Raw genomic sequence first — 21,197 nt, 5'->3', positions numbered from 1 at the left:
GTTTGCCCCCATGGGACTGTGACTGGCAGCAGTGAAAGAATTTGGCTATTGCAAAACCTGCCACTAGCCCCGTAATCAACCCCTCCACCTTGCTAAAGTCTCTGAACCGAGGATCCTCCTGTCATTCGATCAGTGGTATTTATTGAGTGCTTACTAGAGAAGCGGCATGGCGTAGCGGATAGAGCAGGGGCCTGGGAGTCAGAAGGTCAAGGGTTCTAATCCCGGCTCGGCCCCTCGTCTGCTCTGTGACCTCGGGCAAATCGCTTCACTTCCCTGGGCCTCAGTTTCCTCGTCTGAGCCTTATGCGGGACGTGGACTGTGTCCAACTCGATTTGCCTCTATCCACCCCAACGCTCAGTACAATGTCTGATAAGTGTTTAACAATTATGTGCAGGACACTGTACTAAGTGTCTGGGAGAGCACGATACGACCGAATCGGGAGACGCGTTTGTGGCCCACGGTGAGTTTACGGTCTAGAGAGGAACTTGCAGTTTAGAGGATTGACGGGAAACTCCGCCATCATCGTAAGCCGCCCTCCTCAGTCACCGTGTGACTTTCCCCCACTAACTCCAGCTTGTTTCCGATGTTAGAAGTCTTAATGATGCAAACTGTTTTCCACTCCTATTTAAAAATGAATGCATTTCTCTGCCCAAACTGTTCTGACATGATGTATGAGCAGATTTTGTGACAGATGTGTTTTCCACTTTTCACGTAAAGGGCATGAAGTAAAAATACTTCCCTCATTTTTGAGCAATTAGAAAAGGATCCTGCCAAAATTTCCGGATCGATGGACCGTACTCTTTAGTCCGAAGAAAGAATTGTCCATAAAAGTCTTCTGGCTGGCAACCGTCGGCGGTGAAGGGTTCACGGCTTCATTTCAAAACTGAGATTTCAAGAAATAGGATTTTGATTAACGTTATGAATATTTCATTTATAATATATCGGTTTTCAGGAGATGTGTGGATGGAGTGAAATCCGAATTGAATTCTGAGTATTGTATATGAACGACGGTGAGGTCATCTGAAGAAATCTATGCCGGTGATTCCGGGGGCAAAGCAGGACTAGGTTTACCTGCTGAAACCAAAGATTACAACCCCAAAATTTGCAGGGCACATTTGAGAAGTCCAGCATTTACATTGGCGTGTTGTGGCACTGCGGTTGGGGAAATCTTAGTTGAACCTCAAATCTCCTCCCTCTATCTCTCCTCCCATTCATCTATGCTGTAATTCCTGGACCCTCCCCTGATGACTGTAGAATATTTGTAAATCGATGGTCTGATTAGCTGATATCCCTGTTTCCCCCATTTCTCTTGGAAAAGAAAAATCCATTTTTGAAATTTTTCCAATTTATTTACAACACACACTTAGCCCTTGGGTTAAATAAGTGATTTGCTACCTCAGATGATGATAAAAATAATAGTGATAATACTAATAATTGTGTTATTAAGCGCTCACTACCTATCAAGTCCTGTACAAAGCACTGGGATAGATACAATATAAGCAGTTCAGATAAAGTACCTTTCCCACATGCGGCTCCCATTCTAATGGAGGGAGAATGGGTACTTTTTCCCCATTTTACAGATGAAGAGACTGAGCCATAGATAAATTATCTCTAAACTTTTCTAAACTCAGTTTCTCTAAACTAAGCTAGAGTTTCATGGTTGCCCTGAAGAGTTTAGTTTGAATATCCCACAACATTCATGTCCTACTTTAAGAGATTTCTGCTCGGAAAATCCAACCTGGACCACCCACCCAAAGTTCAGAATCTAAATGTTATGCAAAGAAAGTTACAAATTCTGCATCCACTACTCAAGCATTGAAAATTTAATGTAAACTGTTGTCATTCAGACGTGGCTACTTTGACTACAGAATTGAGGCCTCAGCTTTTTAGCGTTAGTGATTTTCAGTGGTTTTGGGGTAAAAATTTTCAGGGTCACAAATCGAGAGTCTAAGTATTTTAGCAGCGGACAAGTTTTGGGCTGGGACTAGAACCCAGATCTTCTGTCTCCCTGTTCATGTTCTTCACACCAGGGCACACTTCTTCACAAGTTTCTAAGAACCAATTTTAGTCACTAAAAAGCTGTCCCTGCCCTAAAGAGTCACCATTATAACCTGTAGGTATAAACGTTTCTAAGAATTCCACGTAATAATTTAAATATGCCAATCCTGGCAGTATAAAAATTCTGTAGATTGAAAAGTCGAACCGAAAAAGCCATCACTGAAAATCAATATCTTACGTACAGTGCTATGCTCCATTCTGTTTTGCTATAAGTCAGTTGTAGAATTTCAAACGAACAACCTGGTTTCACTGCTTGGAAAGTCCCTCAAGGTTTTCTCTAGCTTTTGGGAGTCATCAGATCCCAAGTATAATTCGTAAAAAAATCCAGACGCTCAAGTCTGGAGCAGGGAAATGATCTGTTTGAAAAGAAGCTTATTAGCATGAGCTACTTAACCATAAGGAAATGTTACTTTCAGTGGTATGGTTATCGGCACGCTTCCCTTGCAAGATTTGCTAATATATCGTGAATTCTTCGTTTAAGAAAATGAACGCCACTGGGAAGCCCCCTTCTACTTCATCCAAGGAGCAGATCCGCAGTTCGGCCTGATGAAAGCCTGGGCGGATGGCGACTGTAGCAGCGGGGGAGATGAATGGGAGCAAGAGATCAGATTAACTGAGCAAGCAGTGCAAGCTATTAACAGGCTCGACCCCAAACCGAAGTTCTTCGTGCTGTGCGGTGACCTCATCCACGGAATGCCTGGTAAGCCCTGAAAATGGTGTTCTTCCGTTCTTCGCCGTGTCCCGATTGTAATCAACATGCTAAAGAAGGCCCACCTGAAAAGAAATCTTTGTTCGGTAATTATTTTTTTAATGGCATCTGTTCAGCACTTACTATGTGCCTGTCACTGACCGGAAGCCCTCTGAGACTGTAAGCTCACTGTGGGCAGGCGATGTAATCCACCAACTCCGCTATTTTCATTCATTCAATCGTACTTATTGAGCGCTTACTATGAGCAGAGCACTGTATTAAGCGCTGGGAGTGTACAGTTTGGCCACAGATAGAGACGATCCCTGCCCAACGACGGGCTCACAGTCTAAACGGGGGAGATAGATATCAAAACAAAACAAGTAGGCGTCGATACCATCAAGATAAATAGAATCATAGATATGTACATAGACCTTTATTGAGTGCTTAGTATGTGCAAAGCACTGTTCTAAGCACTGGGGGGGAATATAAGGTAATCAGGCTGTCCCACGTGGGGCTTACAGTCTTAATCCCCATTTTACAGATGAGGTCACTGAGGCACAGAAAAGTGAAGTGACTTGCCCAAAGTCACCCAGCTGACAGGCGACAGAACCGGGATTAGAACCCATGAACTCTGACTCCCAAGCCCGGGCTTTTTCCACTCAGCCACGCCGCTTCCATATTTATATTCCATATTCCATAGTCCACTGTTATATTTACTCTCCCAAGCAATGTTCTGCTCCCAGTAAGTTCTCAGTAAATATGATTGAATGATCGATAGACACTAAGCGCCGGGCTAGATACAAGCTAATCAGCTTGAACCCAGTTCGTGTCCCACATTCATGCATTCATCTGGTCGTATTTACTGAGCGCTTACTGTGTGCAGAGCACTGTACTAAGCACTTAGAAAATACAGTTCGGCCACAGATAGAGACAGTCCCCACCCAACAACCGGCTCACAGTCTAGAAGCGGGGAGGCAGACAACAAAACCAGTAGACAGACATCAAGAGCGTCAAAATAAATGATGCTAGGTGGCGCGTGAGGCTTACGGCCCGAATCCCCATTTTACAGATGAGATAACTGAAACACAGCTAAGTGACTCGCCTGAGGTCACACAGCAGACAAGAGACGGAGACGGGATCAGAAATGAGGGTCTCTGGCCCGTGCTCTCATCTGTCAGGCCACGCTGCGTCTCTAAATGCTCTTTTCTTCACCGCATGGTACCGCAGTAGTGTGAACTGTGGGAAAGCTCATCGTAGCTGATATTCAGAACTTGTGAATGATTAATAAATTTAATCAGGTGGAAACTTCTGATGACCCAGTTGAAGGTGAATAAGGGCTGCACCGAAGTGGGAAGACTTCAGACGTTTCCAGAGGAAAGATTTACAACTGATATGGGTACCCGTTGCTACGTATTGCCTCATCTTCTTTTCTTTCCCCCGGTTTCTTTTAATTTTTCTTTCCGTCTTGCTCCCTCTCTCAGGGGCAGTGCTAGCATTTTGGCAAACCTGGACAAGGTGTCACTGTTCAGGGCAGAGGGAAGGGAATGATTAAGAAGCAGCGTCGGAAGCAGCGTGGCTCAGTGGAAAGAGCCGGGGCTTGGGAGTCAAAGGTCACGGGTCCGACTCTGCCACTTGTCAGCTGTGTGACTGTGGGCAAGTCACTTCACTTCTCTGTGCCTCAGGGACCTCATCTGTAAAATGGGGATTAACTGTGAGCCTCACGTGGGACAACCTGATTACCCTGTATCTCCCCCAGCGCTTAGAACATTCCTCTGCACATAGTAAGCGCTTAACAAGCACCAACATTATTATTATTATTGTTAAGGGGGAAATCAGCTCTTTAAATGACACTTCCCCTCACACCGTCACATTCCCCTGTGACCCTCTGAGCCTCTCTCTTTCCCGCTCCGTTCTCTGCCCCCAAATCCAGTCCTGAGCATTGCACAAAGTAGTCTGGTACCGTTCCATACTAGTCACTTCGAGCTGGCTTTAGGGGTGGGCTGGCTACAATTGGCAGTCAAGACAAATGCCTGATTGCCCATCCAAAAAAAATAAATAAATAACAATAATAATAATGTTCGTATTTGTTAAGCGCTTACTTTGTGCAGAGCATTGTTCTAAGCGCTGGGAGAGATACAGGGTCATCAGGTCGTCCCACGTGAGGCTCACAGTTAATCCCCATTTTACAGGTGAGGTAACTGAGGCACAGTGAAGTGACTCGCCCACAGTCACACAGCTGACAAGTGGCAGGGCTGGGAGTCGAACCCATGACCTCTGACTCCGAAGCCAAGGCTCTTTCCACTGAGCCACGCTGCTTTCTGCTTTGCTTGGTCCTTCCCTTCCTTCTTTCCTCACCCCACCTTTTAAACTGTCTCCTGCCCCTTCTCCTTCTCTTCATTCTTCCCTCTGTTTCCGCTTCTTCCACTTCACCCCAGCCCGAAGCACGGCAGGGAATCCAAGAAAGTTGCAGGATTTCAGTTGCAGGGCGGTGGGAGAACCTAGCGGCTATTAGATCAAGCAATCATGGGTTCGAATCCCGGCTCTGCCACTTGTCAGCTGTGTGACTGTGGGCAAGTCACTTCACTTCTCTGGGCCTCAGTGACCTCATCTGTCAAATGGGGACGAAGACTGTGAGCCTCACGGGGGACAACCTGATGACCCTGGATCTCCCCCAGCGCTTAGAGCAGTGCTCTACTGTTGAATTGAATGCTATTGAATGCTCTGCACATAGTAATCGCTTAACAAATACCAACATTATTATTATTATTAATCAATCAATGACATTTATTGAGTGCTTACCGTGTGGAGAGACCGGTATCGAGTCCTCGGAAAAGAACGATACTCGAGGGTCGTTGGAGAAGCAACGTGCCAACCACTGTTAGAGAAGCGGTTTGCCAAGCACGGTTCTAAGCGCCGAGGTAGATACGAGTTAATCGCGTTGGACACGGTCCCTTTCCCCCATGGGGCTCACAGTCTTTCCCCCCATTTTACAGATGAGGGAGCTGAACCGTAAAGAAGTGACTTGCCCAAGGTCACACAGCAGGCAAGCGGCACAGCCGGGATTAGAACCCAGGTCCTTCTGACCCCCAGGCCCGTGCTCGATCCGGTAGGCCACGGTGGCGTTACTGGAGGCTGGAAAGGAGATTGGAGTAATGAGCCATCAGTGGTGTTTGTCGAGTGCTTACTTTGCGCAGAACACTGTACTTAGTGCTTGGGAACGAATAATACAATAGGAGCTGGTTGGTAGACAGCTTCCCCTTCCTTCTTTCTTCCTTCTTCCTTCCTTCCCTCCTTCCCGTGAGGAGCTTACAGTCTGGAGTCGCGGGGACAGACATTCAAATACCGTGGCTGGGTGGAAAGAGCCCGGGCTTGGGAGTCAGAGGTCATGAGTTCGAATTCCGGGTCCGCCGCTTGCCAGCTGTGTGACTTTGGGCAAGTCACTTCACTTCTCTGGGCCTCATCTGTAAAATGGGGATTAAAACTGTGAGCCCCACGTGGGACATCCTGATCACCTTGTATCCCCCAGCGCTTAGAACAGTGCTTTGCACCTAGTAAGCGCTTAACAAATACCGCCATTTTATTTATTTGAGTGTAAGGATGTGTACATGATTGCTGTGGAACTGGGGCTGTAGCAAACTACTTAGTGGGTACAGAGCCTATTGCATAAGTGACGCAGAGGGGAAGGTGGGTGGGGGAAACGAAGGTTTAGGGAATAATCCCGGCTTTGCCACTTGTCTGTTGTGTGACCTTGGGCAAGTCACTTCACTTCTCTGGGCCTCAGTTCCCTCATCTGTAAAATGGGGATTGAGACTGGGAGCCCCACGTGGGACAGGGACTGTGTCCAACCCGATTTGCTTGTTTCCACCCCAGCGCTTAATACGGTGCCTGGCACATAGTAACATAGTAAGCCCTTAGCAAATACTATTATTATTATTATTGTTATTAATAATAATCATACTACTTAATGGCAGTTGCATGCATAGTGGAGCAAGACTTGAACAGTGACTTCGATTTTGACGATTACTGTGGGCTACAGTCAAGTTACCGATCCAGACTGTAGGACCGTTGTCAATTCATTCGTTTATTCATTCATTCAGTCATATTTATTGAGCGCTTACTGTGTGCAGAGCACTGTACAAAGTGCTTGGAAAGTACAGTCCAGTCCCTGCCCACACCGGGCTTACAGTCCAGAAGTGGGGCGACAGACATCAAAACAAGTAAACGGGCAACAATATAAATAAAAAGAATTATAGATATATACACTTCAAAATAAGTAAACCGGCATTAAAACCAATAAATGGAATTATCTATACATACATATATACACAAGTGCTGTGGCGCGGGGAGAGGGGGTAGAGCAAAGGGAGCGAGTTGGGGAGACGGGGAGGGGAGGGGGAGCTGAGAAACGGGGGGGCTTAGTCTGGGAAGGCCTCTCGGAGGAGGTGAGCCTTCAGTAGGACTTTGAAGGGGGATCGTTTGGCGGATTTGAGGAGGAAGGGCGTTCCAGGCCAGTGGTGGGACGTGGGCCAGGGGTGGACGGCGGGCCAGGCGACAACGAGGCACGGAGAAATCATTTTTGTCCGCTTGGAGACTACAGACCCTGGCGAAGATTATTTCATTCGGGAGGAATACCCCATTCAGCCCACTCCCGGCGATTAGATATCGATAGCCTAATGATAGGATGACCGGATGGACTGATTCCAGGAGACGAGTCGGGCTTCGATATCATCAGCACCCACGTCTCTTCCCTCCACCCTACCTCAGCCTAGCATGCTCTGTGTTACTCATCAGCTGCTCTGCCGTGGTGTGTCCTTAAAGGGTAAATGATAATAATGTTGGTATCTGTTAAGCGCTTACTATGTGCAGAGCACCGTTCTAAGCGCTGGGGGAGATACAGGGTAATCAGGTTGTCCCACGTGAGGCTCACAGTCTTAATCCCCATTTTCAGATGAGGTAACTGAGGCACAGAGAAATGAAGTGACTTGCGCACAGTCACACAGCCGCCAAGTGGCGGATCCGGGATTTGAACCCGTGACCTCTGACTCCCAAGCCCGGGGCTCTTTCCACTGAGCCACGCTGCTTCTCTAGAATATCTAGGTCCGTCCCTCTGCCTGCCGAATTCCAGTAGTGGGGCAGTTGGGGAGGCTGCCAGGTGTTTCCGTTTACCAGGGTGTTCCCCGATTCTAAATCGTTCCCTTTTGGACATCGCACTAAATTCTTTCAAACCCCTAGGGTACCGTTTAGTGCCCGGAAGCATTAACGGACTCACTGAACGGGACGCGGAATTTACGCTAAGTCCTAAAGCCTAATTTATAACGAGGGGGTAGCTTAGGAGCTGGGAGAATGAACCGCCCTGTTCGGATTCAAGTCCAAATTGAAAATCCTCAGCAAGCGGGTGCATCCCGAGACTAGGCTTCCCTGGGCCGACTCAGCCCCCGTGAGCTGTGACTCGAATCGTTTGTTTAATACCATTTTGCCTTTTTCGAAAACTCAGAGTAACAGATCTCAGTGGACCTCCGTCAGACTTCCTTGTAGATTTTTTTTCGTTTGTTTCGAATTCTATCTTCTGGCATAGAGATTCAAAATACAATTAAAACATCACAGGATGTCTTTCCCTTTTAAAGTGCAAATAAAACCACTGCCAAAACAGATTTGTATTGGTCATCACGGACCACTTTGTCAAATGAATTCCTAAACTGCACCTGCGCGTTTTTGAGCATCTGTTTACATCGTGAAGCACTGCATTATAGAAATAAAGCCAACCTCGATATGAGGCTATCTGTTTCTGGAAGTTAATGCTCGGTGCTGTTTCAAGGAAGCCATTGAAATCTGGTCCTGTTTTGGGATTCTTCAGTCCCTTGCGATCAGTTGTAAAATTTTGCAAAGGAATTTAACGGTTCTGTAAAATCTAGTGAGCCCGGGCTCATTTCGGGCGTGAGCATGATCGGGGACTAAATTCAGTACTTTGTTCTCGTTAGCTATTAATTCTCATTCCGGTACGTGTAAATCTGTTTGGGAGCAGAGAACGTGCCTGGCTCATCTTTCGTGCTTTCCTAAACACTCGGTAAAGTGCACTGCACACAGTAGGTGCTGAGAAAATATTGATTCTATTCTTACTACTGCTGCGCATGTATCATTTAATAATTACAATGGTAATGTAATAGGATTTCCTTTCCCTGAAATAGTATATTCAATCTCAGTGGTTTCAAATTCAAATTGAAGAAAATTACTGTTGGTTTGAAAAATTAATACCTTTTCAAAGTTGGCCCAGACTAATCAGAATAAGATTGTAATGCCACCTCTGTACAGAGCTCGCAGTTAATTTCACAGAGGTTTAAACAATTACACAGGTTTTTGTTTTTAAACATTACCTTTTGGATTACTAATAATGTGTGACCTAGTCCTCAAATGGCGAATCCGGGAATCCTGTGGTCTTTGAACTCGCTGTTGTTTTTCTGAGACCTGTTTGGAGGTCACCGATTTGAAAAAGGCAAAACAAAAGCCTATCCGTTGTCATCCCCCAAAGTGATATCGGTTGAAAACAAAGCAGCTTCATGGGGTTTACTGACATATCCCAAAGAACCCTAAAATGATTCTGAACTCTGAATTGAGGTCGTGTACTGATCATAAATAGCATTTTTTGGATTGTAACTTGTATTTGGCTATTATGAAATATTTATTCAAATAGCATGCATATATCTTCCGTTTTTGTTGCGTGAAGATTGTTTTCAACTCTTAGGTGGGCTCGTGGCTTGTTTCTGGGACCTACAACTGGCTTCTTTGGTGCCCTAAATTCTTTCTCACAGTTTAGGACATTAAGATGGGATCTCATAATAATAATAATAATAATAATAATGTTGGTATTTGTTAAGCGCTTACTATGTGCAGAGCACTGTTCTAAGCGCTGGGGTAGACACAGGAGAATCAGGTTGTCCCACGTGGGGCTCACAATCTTAATCCCCATTTTACAGATGAGGTAACTGAGGCCCAGAGAAGTTAAGTGACTTGCCCCCAGTCACACAGCTGACAAGTGGCAGAGCCTGGATTCGAACCCATGACCTCTGACTCCAAAGCCTGTGCTCTTTCCACTGAGCCATGCTGCTTCTCTACATATCCAACCCTGCGTTTGGAAAAGAGACCCAAGTATCCCGTGAAAGGATGGGGGCTGACTGGTTGTTGTTTTTTAACTTTGGGGTTCAAAAAATAGGATGCATGTCATACTGGGGGGACAAGTTTTTTTGTTTGTGTTTGTTATTTTATGCAAAATTATATTCTGCCCTCTTGCAGCATTGTTAGCTGTTTTCAACTCTTCAAGATCAATAGTCGAGAAGCAGCGTGGCTCAGTGGAAGGAGCCCGGGCTTGGGAGTCAGAGGTCATGGGTTCGAATTCCCGCTCTGCCACTTGTCAGCTGTGTGATTGTGGGCAAGTCACTTCACTTCTCTGTGCCTCAGTTACCTCACCTGTAAAATGGGGATTAAGACTGTGAGCCTCATGTGGGACAATCTGATTACCCTGTATCTACCCCAGCGCTTAGAACAGTGCCCTGCACATAGTAAGCGCTTAACAAGTACCAACATTATTATTATTATTATTAGTCTGCATAGAAGAGCTCTTTGTTAAACATAATGGATGCTCCCAAGTGCTCAGTACAGTGCTCGCTGCCCACAGTAAGTGCTTAGTGAATACAATTGATTGAAAGATCATTCATTCAATAGTATTTATGGAGCGCTTACTATGTGCAGAGCACTGTACTAAGCGCTTGGAATGTACAAATCAGTAACAGATAGAGACAGTCCCTGCCCTTTGACGGGCTTACGGTCTAATCGGGGGAGACAGACAAGAACAGTGGCAATAAATAGAATCAAGGGGATGAACATCTCATTAAAACAATAGCAAATAAATAGAATCAAGGTGATGTACAGAGAGGTGCGGGGTAATGCGTTTCCGGAGAGAAAACGGAAAAACAGATAAGGAAGGAATAACGGTGCAAAATACGGGCCAAAAAGATCGGAGGGTCATAGTGGAATCAAGGTGCCGAGCCTATAAAGGAAGCCTGAGTGAAGGTTTATGTAGTTTTCAGTCACTGTGCACCTGTATCCATTAGGAGAAGGTGAGGTCACCATCAAAGCCCTGTGCTTTAGAACCCTTTTGAAATGACCTGGCAGGAGAATTGCAGGAAAAGAAACGCAAGTAAAATTATAAAGGCCGGAATGCCAAGGGACTGGCTCTGCTGGCGCTTCTCTGAAACTATTGGCATATTGAACCCTTCGAGGGCCAGGCACTGCAGTTAATTCTCACCCTGCCTAATTCTCACTCAATTCTCCAATTCTCAATTCCCCCTCTAGACTGTAAACTCTTGGAGGCCAGGACCGTGTCTTCCAACTCTGTTGTATCACACCCTCTCAAGTGCTTAGAACAGTGCTCGGCATACGGTAATCGCTCAGTAAATACCACTGATTAATGATGTTGGTATTTAAGCGCTTACTAATTGCAGAGCACTGTTCTAAGCACTGGGGGAGATACAGGGTCATCAGGTTGCCCCACGTGAGGCTCACAGTCTTCATCCCCAATATCCAGATGAGGTCACTGAGGCACAGCGAAGTGACGTGCCCACAGTCACCCAGTTGCCAAGCGGCAGCGCCGGGATTCGAACCCATGACCTCTGACTCCCGAGCCCAGGCTCTTTCCACTGAGCCACGCTGCTTCTCTTGATTGAAGAAGACCCACTGGCTGACCAGAGAGCCGTATCCCTCCACAGGCGTGGCAGAGGTTTTGTCAGAGGGAGATTGGCAACGAAGATACGGTTTTCTTCGGAGTGCTGTTTCCTGCTGCTTTTGCCTGGTTAGATCCACACCAGAAGTAATAATAATAATAATTATGGTATATGTTAAGCGCTTCCAATGTGCCAAGCACTGTTCTAAGCACTGGGGGAATAATAATAATAATGCTGGTATTTGTTAAGCACTTACTCTGTGCCAACCACTGTTCTTAGCACTGGACTAATAATAATGTTGGTATTTGGTAAGCGCTTACTATGTGCAGAGCACTGATCTAAGCGCTGGGGGAGATACAAGGTAATCAGGTTGCCCCACGTGAGGCTCACAGTTAATCCCCGTTTTACAGATGAGGTAACTGAGTAGATACAAGGCAATCGGGTTGTCCCACGTGGGTCTCCCGGTCTTCATCCCCATTTTCCAGATGAGGTCACCGAGGCCCAGAGAAATCACGTGACTGGCCCAAAGTCACACAGCCGATAAGTGGCGGAGCCGGGATTCGAACCCATGACCTCTGACTCCCAAGCCCGGGCTCTTTCCACTGAGCCACGCTGCTTCTCTTGCCGAGCTCCGTTGAGTAATAGATATCTCCCTGCTTCAGCTAGACCTGTTGTTAAAATGAGGCAGGGTTAAAATAATTCGGGCGTATTTTCACCTATGCCCCCTTTCCATCCACTTCCCACAAATCAAGTTTTCGGGTGACCTTGTAGCTCAGCGTTTGGTGAGCGGCTTCTGATAATCAGGTCACTGAGCTTTGCTTTGGAACATTTGAAGTCTCAGTGGCTTCGAAGAGGATTCCGTAAATCTTGAATCTTAGTATTTTTTTCCATTTGTGATATTGGTTAAACTTCCATTATCCTGTTCAGGGATCTGGTTCGGCTAGGAGTACTCATTTCACCATTACCTAGTTCCCGGTACTTAGCGAAGTACTTAGAGCTTGGTGCAATGCTCAGCACACAAGAGCTGCTCAATAAATACTATTGATTGACATGCCCCTTCGAAATTCAGGAGATTTTGTATGATGACTTTTTACATTTTCATCTACTGATAGGTTTTTTTCTGATTTTTGAAGCATTTACCCTGAGTTACCTATCATGGTACTGTGGATGCTCAATAAGCATTGATTAACCAATTGTAAGAGAACATTTTAAGAGAAGCAGTATGGTCTAAGTGGATAGGGCTTGGGCCTGGGAGTCAGAAGGATCTGGGTTCTAATCTCAGTTCCGCCACTCGTCTGCCGGGTGACCTTGGGCGAGTCACCTAACTTCTCTATGCTTTAGTTAACTTAGCTGTAAAATGGGGAATAAGATTGTGAGCCCCATGTGGGGCATGGGCTGTGTCCAGCCTGATTACCTTGTATCTACCCCAGCATTTAGCACAGTGCCCGGCACAGAGTAAGCACTTAACAAACACCATTAAAACACAATAAAGAAAAACACAATTTACCACTATCTCCATTCCTTTCAGTAAGGAATCAGTTTGCTCTTTGATGCAGTCCATACAGTTTCATAGAAGTGTCAGAGTTCATTTTAAACCCTTTGTAAACGGTACTTTCTTAAAATTTACTTCAACATTTTCAATACTTAATTTAGTGCAGATCAATAACTTCAGTAGGTCATTAACCGTGGCTTTTTATATTAGGAGTCAAGTAACTCTCATGAAATTCCTTGGAGTAATTCCAAGGTGCCATTGGAAAACACTGAGCTTAATTCTCCTACTGCCTAGATTTAGGACCTGAGACTAAATTAGGCACTTTGAGAGGAACATTATCTCTTTGCGAGTACTGTTGAATTCATTCTTCCAATCGTATTTATTGAGCGCTTTCTGTGTGCAGAGCACTGTATAAGCGCTTGGGCAGTAAAATTCGGCGACAAATAGAGATAATCCCTGCCCACGCCGGGCTCCCAGCCTAGATGGGGGGAGACAGACAACAAAACAAGTAAACAGGCATCAGTAGCATCATTATAAATAAATAGAATTATGTGCACATCATTCATAAAAATAAATAGAATTATAATTATAAAAATATGTGCATATATACACAAATGCTGCGTGACGGGGTGGGGGGGTAGAGCAAAGGGAGCGAGTCTGAGAAGGCCTCCTGGAGGAGGGGAGCTTTCAGTAGGGCTAGGGGACTTGATCATGCTGTCACTGCCCTAACCTTCCCTGAATGATCAGAAAGAGTTCACCAGAGTCCCCAGTTTATCTCTAGTAAGGAAATTTCAGCCCAGAAGAATGGGATACTCTTTATTTTTGATTAACATATGGAAAGCGATGAAAGAAAGAAAAAGATCTTTAAATTGAGTGGGTTAGTTAAACTCCCATCAATTCCTTTGAACACTGACTGCTGGAAGTCTTAGGATTCCAGCAGACAGAGGTGATGCGTAGAATTTCTGAGCAGATAACCTAGGCAGCAATCAGATGCAAGGCTTGGATCTGTTACCACTTCATATCCATTACAAATGCTGTTAAAGTAGCTAAGCAATCAGTGATAATGCCTCCCTATACTGATGTTGATTAAAAGTGGTTTAAAACTAATTTACCTAATATTACTAATTAGGAGACTTGGAATATTACTTGAAAAGTTTTTTTTGATTAGGTATGTGCTCAGAAATAGTATTGTTGAGAGCATTTAGCATTCCAGGACTTTTGCCAGCATTTCCAGTTGGAGGTAGGAGCCTATCTGGTGTGTGTTGTTTCAACTCGATGTTTTACCTTACGCATTTCTATTTTTAGTAAGCGACGATGGCTTGTGTATTTAAAAGTGAATGTTGTAGCGAATTAGAGTGTAAACTACATGATGATAAGGGACCCTGTCTTTTTATATGCAGAATTATCTAGCCCGGTATGGGCACCTGAATCAGGCTCAAAGTTTTCTTTCCAACATATTTACAAAAGGCACCGAAGAAGGGGATGAACTATTATGATTCTCTTTCAGAGATAATATTGATCGTAATAATAAAAACCAGTAGTAATAATGATAATAATAGCATTTAGAAAGCACTGTGCTAAATCTTCCCTCCCAAAGCCGGTCCTCTCCCAGACTTCTCTATCACCGTGGATGGCACGACCATCCTTCCCGTCTCTCGGGCCCGCGATCTCGGTGTCATCCTTGACTCGTCTCTCTCGTTCACCCCACGCATCCTATCCGTTACCGAGACCTGCCGGTTTCACCTCTACGATATCGCCGAGATCCGCCCTTTCCTCTCCACCCAGACGGCTACCTTACTGTTACGGGCTCTCGTTATATCCCGGCTAGACTACCGTGTCGGCCTTCTCTCTGACCTCCCTTCCTCCTCTCTCGCCCCGCTCCGGTCTATTCTTCACTCCGCTGCCCGGCTCATCTTCCCGCAGAAACGATCTGGGCGTGTCACTCCCCTTCTTAAACAACTCCAGTGGTTGCCTATCGACCTCCGCTCCAAACAAAAACTCCTCACTCTAGGCTTCGAGGCTCTCCATCACCTCGCCCCTTCCTACCTCTCCTCTCTTCTCTCTTTCCACCGCCCACCCCGCACGCTCCGCTCCTCCGCCGCCCACCTCCTCACCGTCCCTCGGTCTCGCCCATCCCGCCGTCGACCCCCGGGTCACGTCCTCCCGCGGTCCCGGAACGCCCTCCCTCCTCACCTCCGCCAAACTCATTCTCTTCCCCTCTTCAAAACCCTACTTAAAACTCACCTCCTCCAAGAGGCCTTCCCAGACTGAGCTCCTCTTCTCCCTCTACTCCCTCTACCACCCCCCCTTTACGTCTCCGCAGCTAAACCCTCTTTTTCCCCTTTTCCCTCTGCTCCTCCACCTCTCCCTTCCCATCCCCACAGCACCGTACTCGTCCGCTCGACTGTATATATTTTCATTGCCCTATTTATTTTGTTAATGAATTGTACATCCCCTCGATTCTACTTAGTTGCCATCGGTTTTTACGAGATGTTCTTCCCCTCGACTCTATCTATTGCCATCGTTCTCGTCTGTCCGTCTCCCCCGATTAGACCGTAAGCCCGTCAAACGGCAGGGACCGTCTCTGTCTGTTGCCGACTTGTTCATCCCAAGCGCTTAGTACAGTGCTCTGCACATAGTAAGCGCTCAATAAATACTATTGAATGAATGAATGAATAAATGCTGTGGCGAGGGGGGTAATGGTATTTGTTAAGCACTTACTCTGTGCCAGGCACTGTTCTAAGCACTGGGGTAGATACAAGTGAATCAGGTGAGACACAGACCATGTCCCACATGGGGCTCACGGTCTTGATCCCCATTTTAAGGAAGAGGTCAGAGAAGTTAAGCGGCTCACCCAAATTCACACAGCAGACAAGGAGAGGAGCCGGGATTAGAATTTAGGTGCTTCTGACTCCCAGGTCTGTGCTATGCTACTTCCCAATATCTACTTCCCAGTATAACCAGATTGGACACTGTCCCTGGCCCACAAGGTCATCACAGTCTAAGAGGAAGGTAAAGCAGGTGTTTTTTCCCTTATCTGCAGAGGAGGAAATAGGGGCACAGAGAAGTTCAGTGACTTGTTCGAGGTCACACAGCAGGCAAGTGGCAGAGCCAGCACTCCCAATCATTTGCTTCTTCCACTAGGCCATCTGCCTCCTAAAAACATATTACTAAGTGGAGAAAACTGAGAAAAACCCTCAGATCCATCTTCACAACCAGCTTCAGATGGATCTCCACATACGATGCGTCCAAATAATTCAGAGAATTGCCAAGACCCCGGGAGAATTTTTCTAATATACATTAAGGTAGATTTAATTAATTCATTAATCCATATTGTTGCTAAGTGTCTAAGGCATGCAGAGCATTATACTAAGTGCTTGAGAAAGTAAATTGTAAATAAAAGATAGGATTGTTGTTTTCTCAAAGTGGAAAGTCTAGCAGGGGTGTTCAGAGAACTTTTTGCAGTTGGAGAAAAAGAAAAGCTACAAATCGTCAACTTGTTGTAAGAAGCAACATCGTTGGATAAGAGATTAAATATATTCAGAAATAATAGACGATGTAAAGAGATGTATGCGTAAGTGCTGAGTTGGCCTTTGGGATCCTGAAACCCGGGGGAAGGAAAATGTCCAGGGAATGCCTTCTGGAGCTGATGAGATTTCAGGAGGGCTTTGAAGCCAAGGAGAGTTGTAACCTGGTGGATTTGACGGGGATTGGAGTTCCAAGACAAGAGTTGGGAATAAGCAAGGAGTAGAAGACAGGAGAGGCGGGAGTTAGGGGTAGGACTGAGTTGGCTTGGATGGAGCATAGCGTGCAGGCAGGGGAATGGCAGGTAAGGAGAGCAGAAGGGTAAGAAGGAGAGGGCTGGCGGAGAGCGTTGAAGTTAAGATTGGAGCAGAGGATGATGAGAAGCCATTAGAGGTATTTGAGAAGGCAAGATACATGTCCTGAGCTTTGTTTGGGGAAGGTGACCTGAGCCTCAGAAGGAGGAGATTTAGTTCTTTTTACCTTTTGATCAACATTTAATCCCCTTTCCATATTGGACTTATTCCTCTAAGCACTCATTTCCTGAAAATGAGCATTCTGCCTCCTTGATGTGCCTATTTTCTGTTGCTAAGTGAAAAACTAAAAAGGAGCACGATCCCGAAGGGCTTGAATTGCCAGGTAATTGGTCAAGTGATCGGAATGTGTAATAAAAAAATCATTAGAGATTGGGAAATAGAATTTAAGTGCTAAAACTGCTGAGAAAACGCATTTGCATAAAGCACTAATGACAAGGATCTAGAGGCTCAGCTTCTTATACCATGTTCTTTGCAGATATTTAGGCGGCTGATCAATAGACCTCTTTAATTCTTTGTCATCTATTTGAATGGAAATTTATTTGTTATAGCCTCTAGATAAATTTATCTAGTTAACCTGTTGTTCGGGTATTTCATCTTTGGAACATACGATCCTTAACCTTTTAAAAATGTGACACGAATTATACGTCGGGGCTTAGTCGGGTACGTACAAGTCCGTACAAGGAGGATGGTGTGTGGATATGGCACTGATCACCCCTAAACCTGTGGTAGCTCTTACTGTAATTAGCTGAAGCTGTTAGAAAGTGAGTGAGATGAGTCTTGTCTCATACCTTGTAGGATCAAAAAACTGATTAGTCTCTGATAAGGGATCAGTGAATGAGGAATATGTATTCTTTAGATCCATTTATTTGCATACCTATGTTAATTAGGTAAAGATAAAAAAGAAAGCATTCCAAGTGAAAAGGATTACGGCACCTCAAATTCCTTGTTAATAGATAAAGCTAATTCATCTCTTTAAGAGAAGGAGTCAGTTTCTCTCATGCAGGATGCTTAGAACAAGTTTGGAGCAAAATGTGTTTAGCAGTCTAGAAAGGGTGTCCCGTCAGCCTAGTGATAATGAAATGTTTTTGCTCTGCTAATTTCCTTTGCTTCAGGCAAGGGAAACGGCTTTTAATCCACTAGTACAGATTGCATTATATTATTATGTATATGAGTATATGCATCTTGCCAGGTGAATATAAAACCTTGGGGCTGGGATGGACCTTAAAAATTGTTTTAGTTCACCCCTGACCTTCCAGCTAGGATCCTAGTTAATCAATCAGTGATATTTATTGAGAGCTTACCGTATGTGCAGAGCACTATAGTGAATGTTTAGGAGAGTTCAATTCAGCAGAGTTGGTAGACACGTTCCCTGCCCACAAGAAGCTCGTAGTCTAGAGCGGGAGGCAGACATGAAAATAAATTACGGATGTGTACCTAAGTGGAGTAGGGATGAGTGTGGGGTGAATAGCCAGTGTTTAAAGAGTACAGATCCAGACGCTTAGGCGACGCAGAATCGTACTCGAATCATCCTGACGGGCAAGACTGCTTTTAGACTTCCAAAGAAATAAGGTTCCACATTTGATTTCTGAAATGGATAGCATTTCTCCTTTCACCTTTCAAATTTTAATAAAGCATCTTTCATACAAAAGCTGAAGCTATTGTAGAACTGCTCACTAGGGTTGGCGGGACAGACGATACGCTTTTTCGTTTCTTTGCACTTAGCCGCAAGTACTGACGGAACAAGGAAGGGGACGAAGTTTTCATTTCTGGATTCTTCCCTAAACAAGCCAGTTTTTTTTCAACCATTTAATGACAAAGCCGTGTCGTTATATCGAAATAAAATGCTTCCAGTTACCGTCTAGGACCCGTCCTGCCAAACGTACTCACTCCCTCAACCCTTCCAGATGAAAGTAATAGAAAGATATTAGTCTGGGAATTGCATTTCCTTGCTTATTAGCCTGGGGTGGCAGTGGGGTACTTTCAGTATAACTCCACAATCCCTAAATTAACAATAATGTGGGATTCTCAGTCTAATATCTCAAAGAAAGTCATTTACAAACACTTATTAATGGGAATTTCATACTCATAGATATTTCTTATTGTGTAATGTAGAAAAATGGAGCAGAGAGATTGAACGCCGCACCCACAGTCCACCAGTTTCCCCACCTTCAAAACCCTCAGAAAATCACATCTTCTTCAGTAGGCCTTCCCTGACTAAGCCCACATTGCCCCTACCCACCTTCCCCTCCGGGTCAACTCTGAAATTGGCTGTGTACCCCTTAAGCATTTTGATACGTACCCCATCCTCGGGCTTGGGAGTCAGAGGTCATGGGTTCAAATCCCGGCTCCGCCTCTTGTCAGCTGTGTGACTTTGGGCAAGTCACTTCACTTCTCTGGGCCTCAGTTACCCCATTTGTAAAATGGGGATTAAGACTGTGAGCCCCACTTGGGACAACCTGATCACCTTGTATCCTCCCCAGCGCTTAGAACAGTGCTTGGCACATAGTAAGCACTTAAATGCCATCATTATTAATACCTATCATACAATTAATCATATTTATTAAGCACTCTTTGTGTGCAGAGTACTAAGCGTTTGGGAGACTATAGTTAACAGAATTGGTAAAGACATTCCCTGCCCTTAAATATTCTTATACTCCACTATTTCTTCTATCCCCAATTTATTTTAAGGTCTGTTTGCCTCTCTAGACTGTAAGCTCCTTATGGGCAGGAAAAGTGTCTGGAAATTTTGTTGTATTGAACTCTCCTAAGTGCTTAATACAGTGCTCTGCACTTAGTAAGTGCTCAATAAATGATTAATTGATTTGATTAATTGACACACTCATTCTCAGTCTCTTTTGCGGACTTCTTCTCTGCTTCCCACCCCTTAATTGTGAGAGTCCCCTTCTAGTTCTGTGTCCCCTTCTAGTCTCCATCTCCATCCACTCCCTTGGAGAACTCATTCCTAGCCCATAGCTTCAAGTGCTGCCTCTCTGCGGATGATTCCCAAATCTCCTTTTCCAGTCCTGACCTTTCTCCTCTGCAGTCTGTCATTCCCTCCCACCTTCAGGACATCCCTGCTTGGATGTCCCACCAATACCTCAAACTTTAACGTATCCAAAGCTGAGCTCCTTAACTTCTTACCCAAACCTTGTCCTCCCCTGTCTTTCCCATCTCTGTAGACAGTACCACAGTCTTCCTTGTCACTTCCAGCCCGTATCCTTGACATTATCTTCGATTCATCTCTGTCATTCAATCTCATATTCATTCTGTCACTAAATCGTACCGGTGGAACGTGGCTAAAATCCGCCTTTCCTTCCCCATCCCCACTGCTTACTATGCTGATCCAGGCACTTATCCCACCTTGACTATGGCATCAGTCTCCCCACTGATCTCCCTGCCTCCTGTCTCTCCCCACTCAAGTCCTTTCTTCATTCTGCCACTTGGCTCATCAGTCTAAAAAAAAATGTTCAGGCCGTCTCTCCGCTCCTCAGGTGCCTCTAGAGGTTACCCGTCCACCTCTGCATCGAACAGAAACGCCTTACCATCACCCACGCCTGCCTTACCGCGCTGATTTCCCATTACAACCCAACCTGCACACTTCACTCTTCTAACGCCAAGCTGCACACTGTACCTCCGTCTCCTCCGTCTCCCCACTGACACTTGGCCTCTGGCCTGGAATTCGCTCCCTCTTCCGTATACGACAGATCACCGCTGTCCCCAAAGCCTTATTGAAATCACAGCTCCTCCAGGAGGCCTTTGCCAATTCAACCCGCATCCCTCATACTCCCCTTCCATTTTGCATCTCCCGTGTCCTTTCATCTGTTACTTTAAGCACTTGATGATTCCCTCACCCTCAGCACTTACACACCTATATAGGTAGTTTAATTTAACGTCTTTCTCCCACTCTAGACTATAAGCTCCTCACGGGCAGGGAACCTGTTGTATTGTACACTCCCAAGTGCTTAATACAGTGCTCTTGCTCACAGTAATGCTCAAATACTATGGATGGATTGAATGAAAAATTAGACCCAGCTCCTGGCCCTCACAGGAGCTCATAATCCAAGAATAAATGGGGAAGGGAACGGTAACACACACATGAGGAAAGATTGAAATAACAAAATGCAGGTGGATTCTGGGATACTTATGTAATGTGCTCCTTGAAAATGTGGGTGTAGTTTAGGATCGTATTTTAAGATTTGTTTTCCCATCAGACTTAAATGGTATTTGTCCCAGAATCAGGCCCGACAGGATGACTGAGTAATGCAGGTAACTAAAAATTAAAGTAGAGCTCCCTCCCCGCACCTGTTTCTCCCTCGTCCTCGCCTCCATTCTCCCCAGGCGCATCTCTGAGTGCTTCTGATCGTTTCTGGCTCCTCTCACCCTCGTAGTATTTTCTTTCTGTGCAG

General features: G+C 45.3%; 1 protein-coding gene across 1 annotated transcript in view; it reads left to right on the top strand.

The window, feature by feature from the left end:
* CPPED1 (calcineurin like phosphoesterase domain containing 1) overlaps positions 1–21,197 on the top strand; it is a 100,085-nt gene that overhangs the window by 10,959 nt on the left and 67,929 nt on the right. The window contains exon 2 of the mRNA XM_029058662.2: positions 2,540–2,758. Coding sequence (XP_028914495.1) covers positions 2,540–2,758 — 219 coding nt within the window. The remainder of the gene's footprint in view (positions 1–2,539; positions 2,759–21,197) is intronic.

Source organism: Ornithorhynchus anatinus, chromosome 2 (genome assembly GCF_004115215.2).
Source record: "Ornithorhynchus anatinus isolate Pmale09 chromosome 2, mOrnAna1.pri.v4, whole genome shotgun sequence".
Lineage (NCBI taxonomy): Eukaryota > Metazoa > Chordata > Mammalia > Monotremata > Ornithorhynchidae > Ornithorhynchus > Ornithorhynchus anatinus.
Note: the sequence above shows the minus strand (reverse complement) of the source record. Positions and strands in the feature narration are given on the sequence as shown.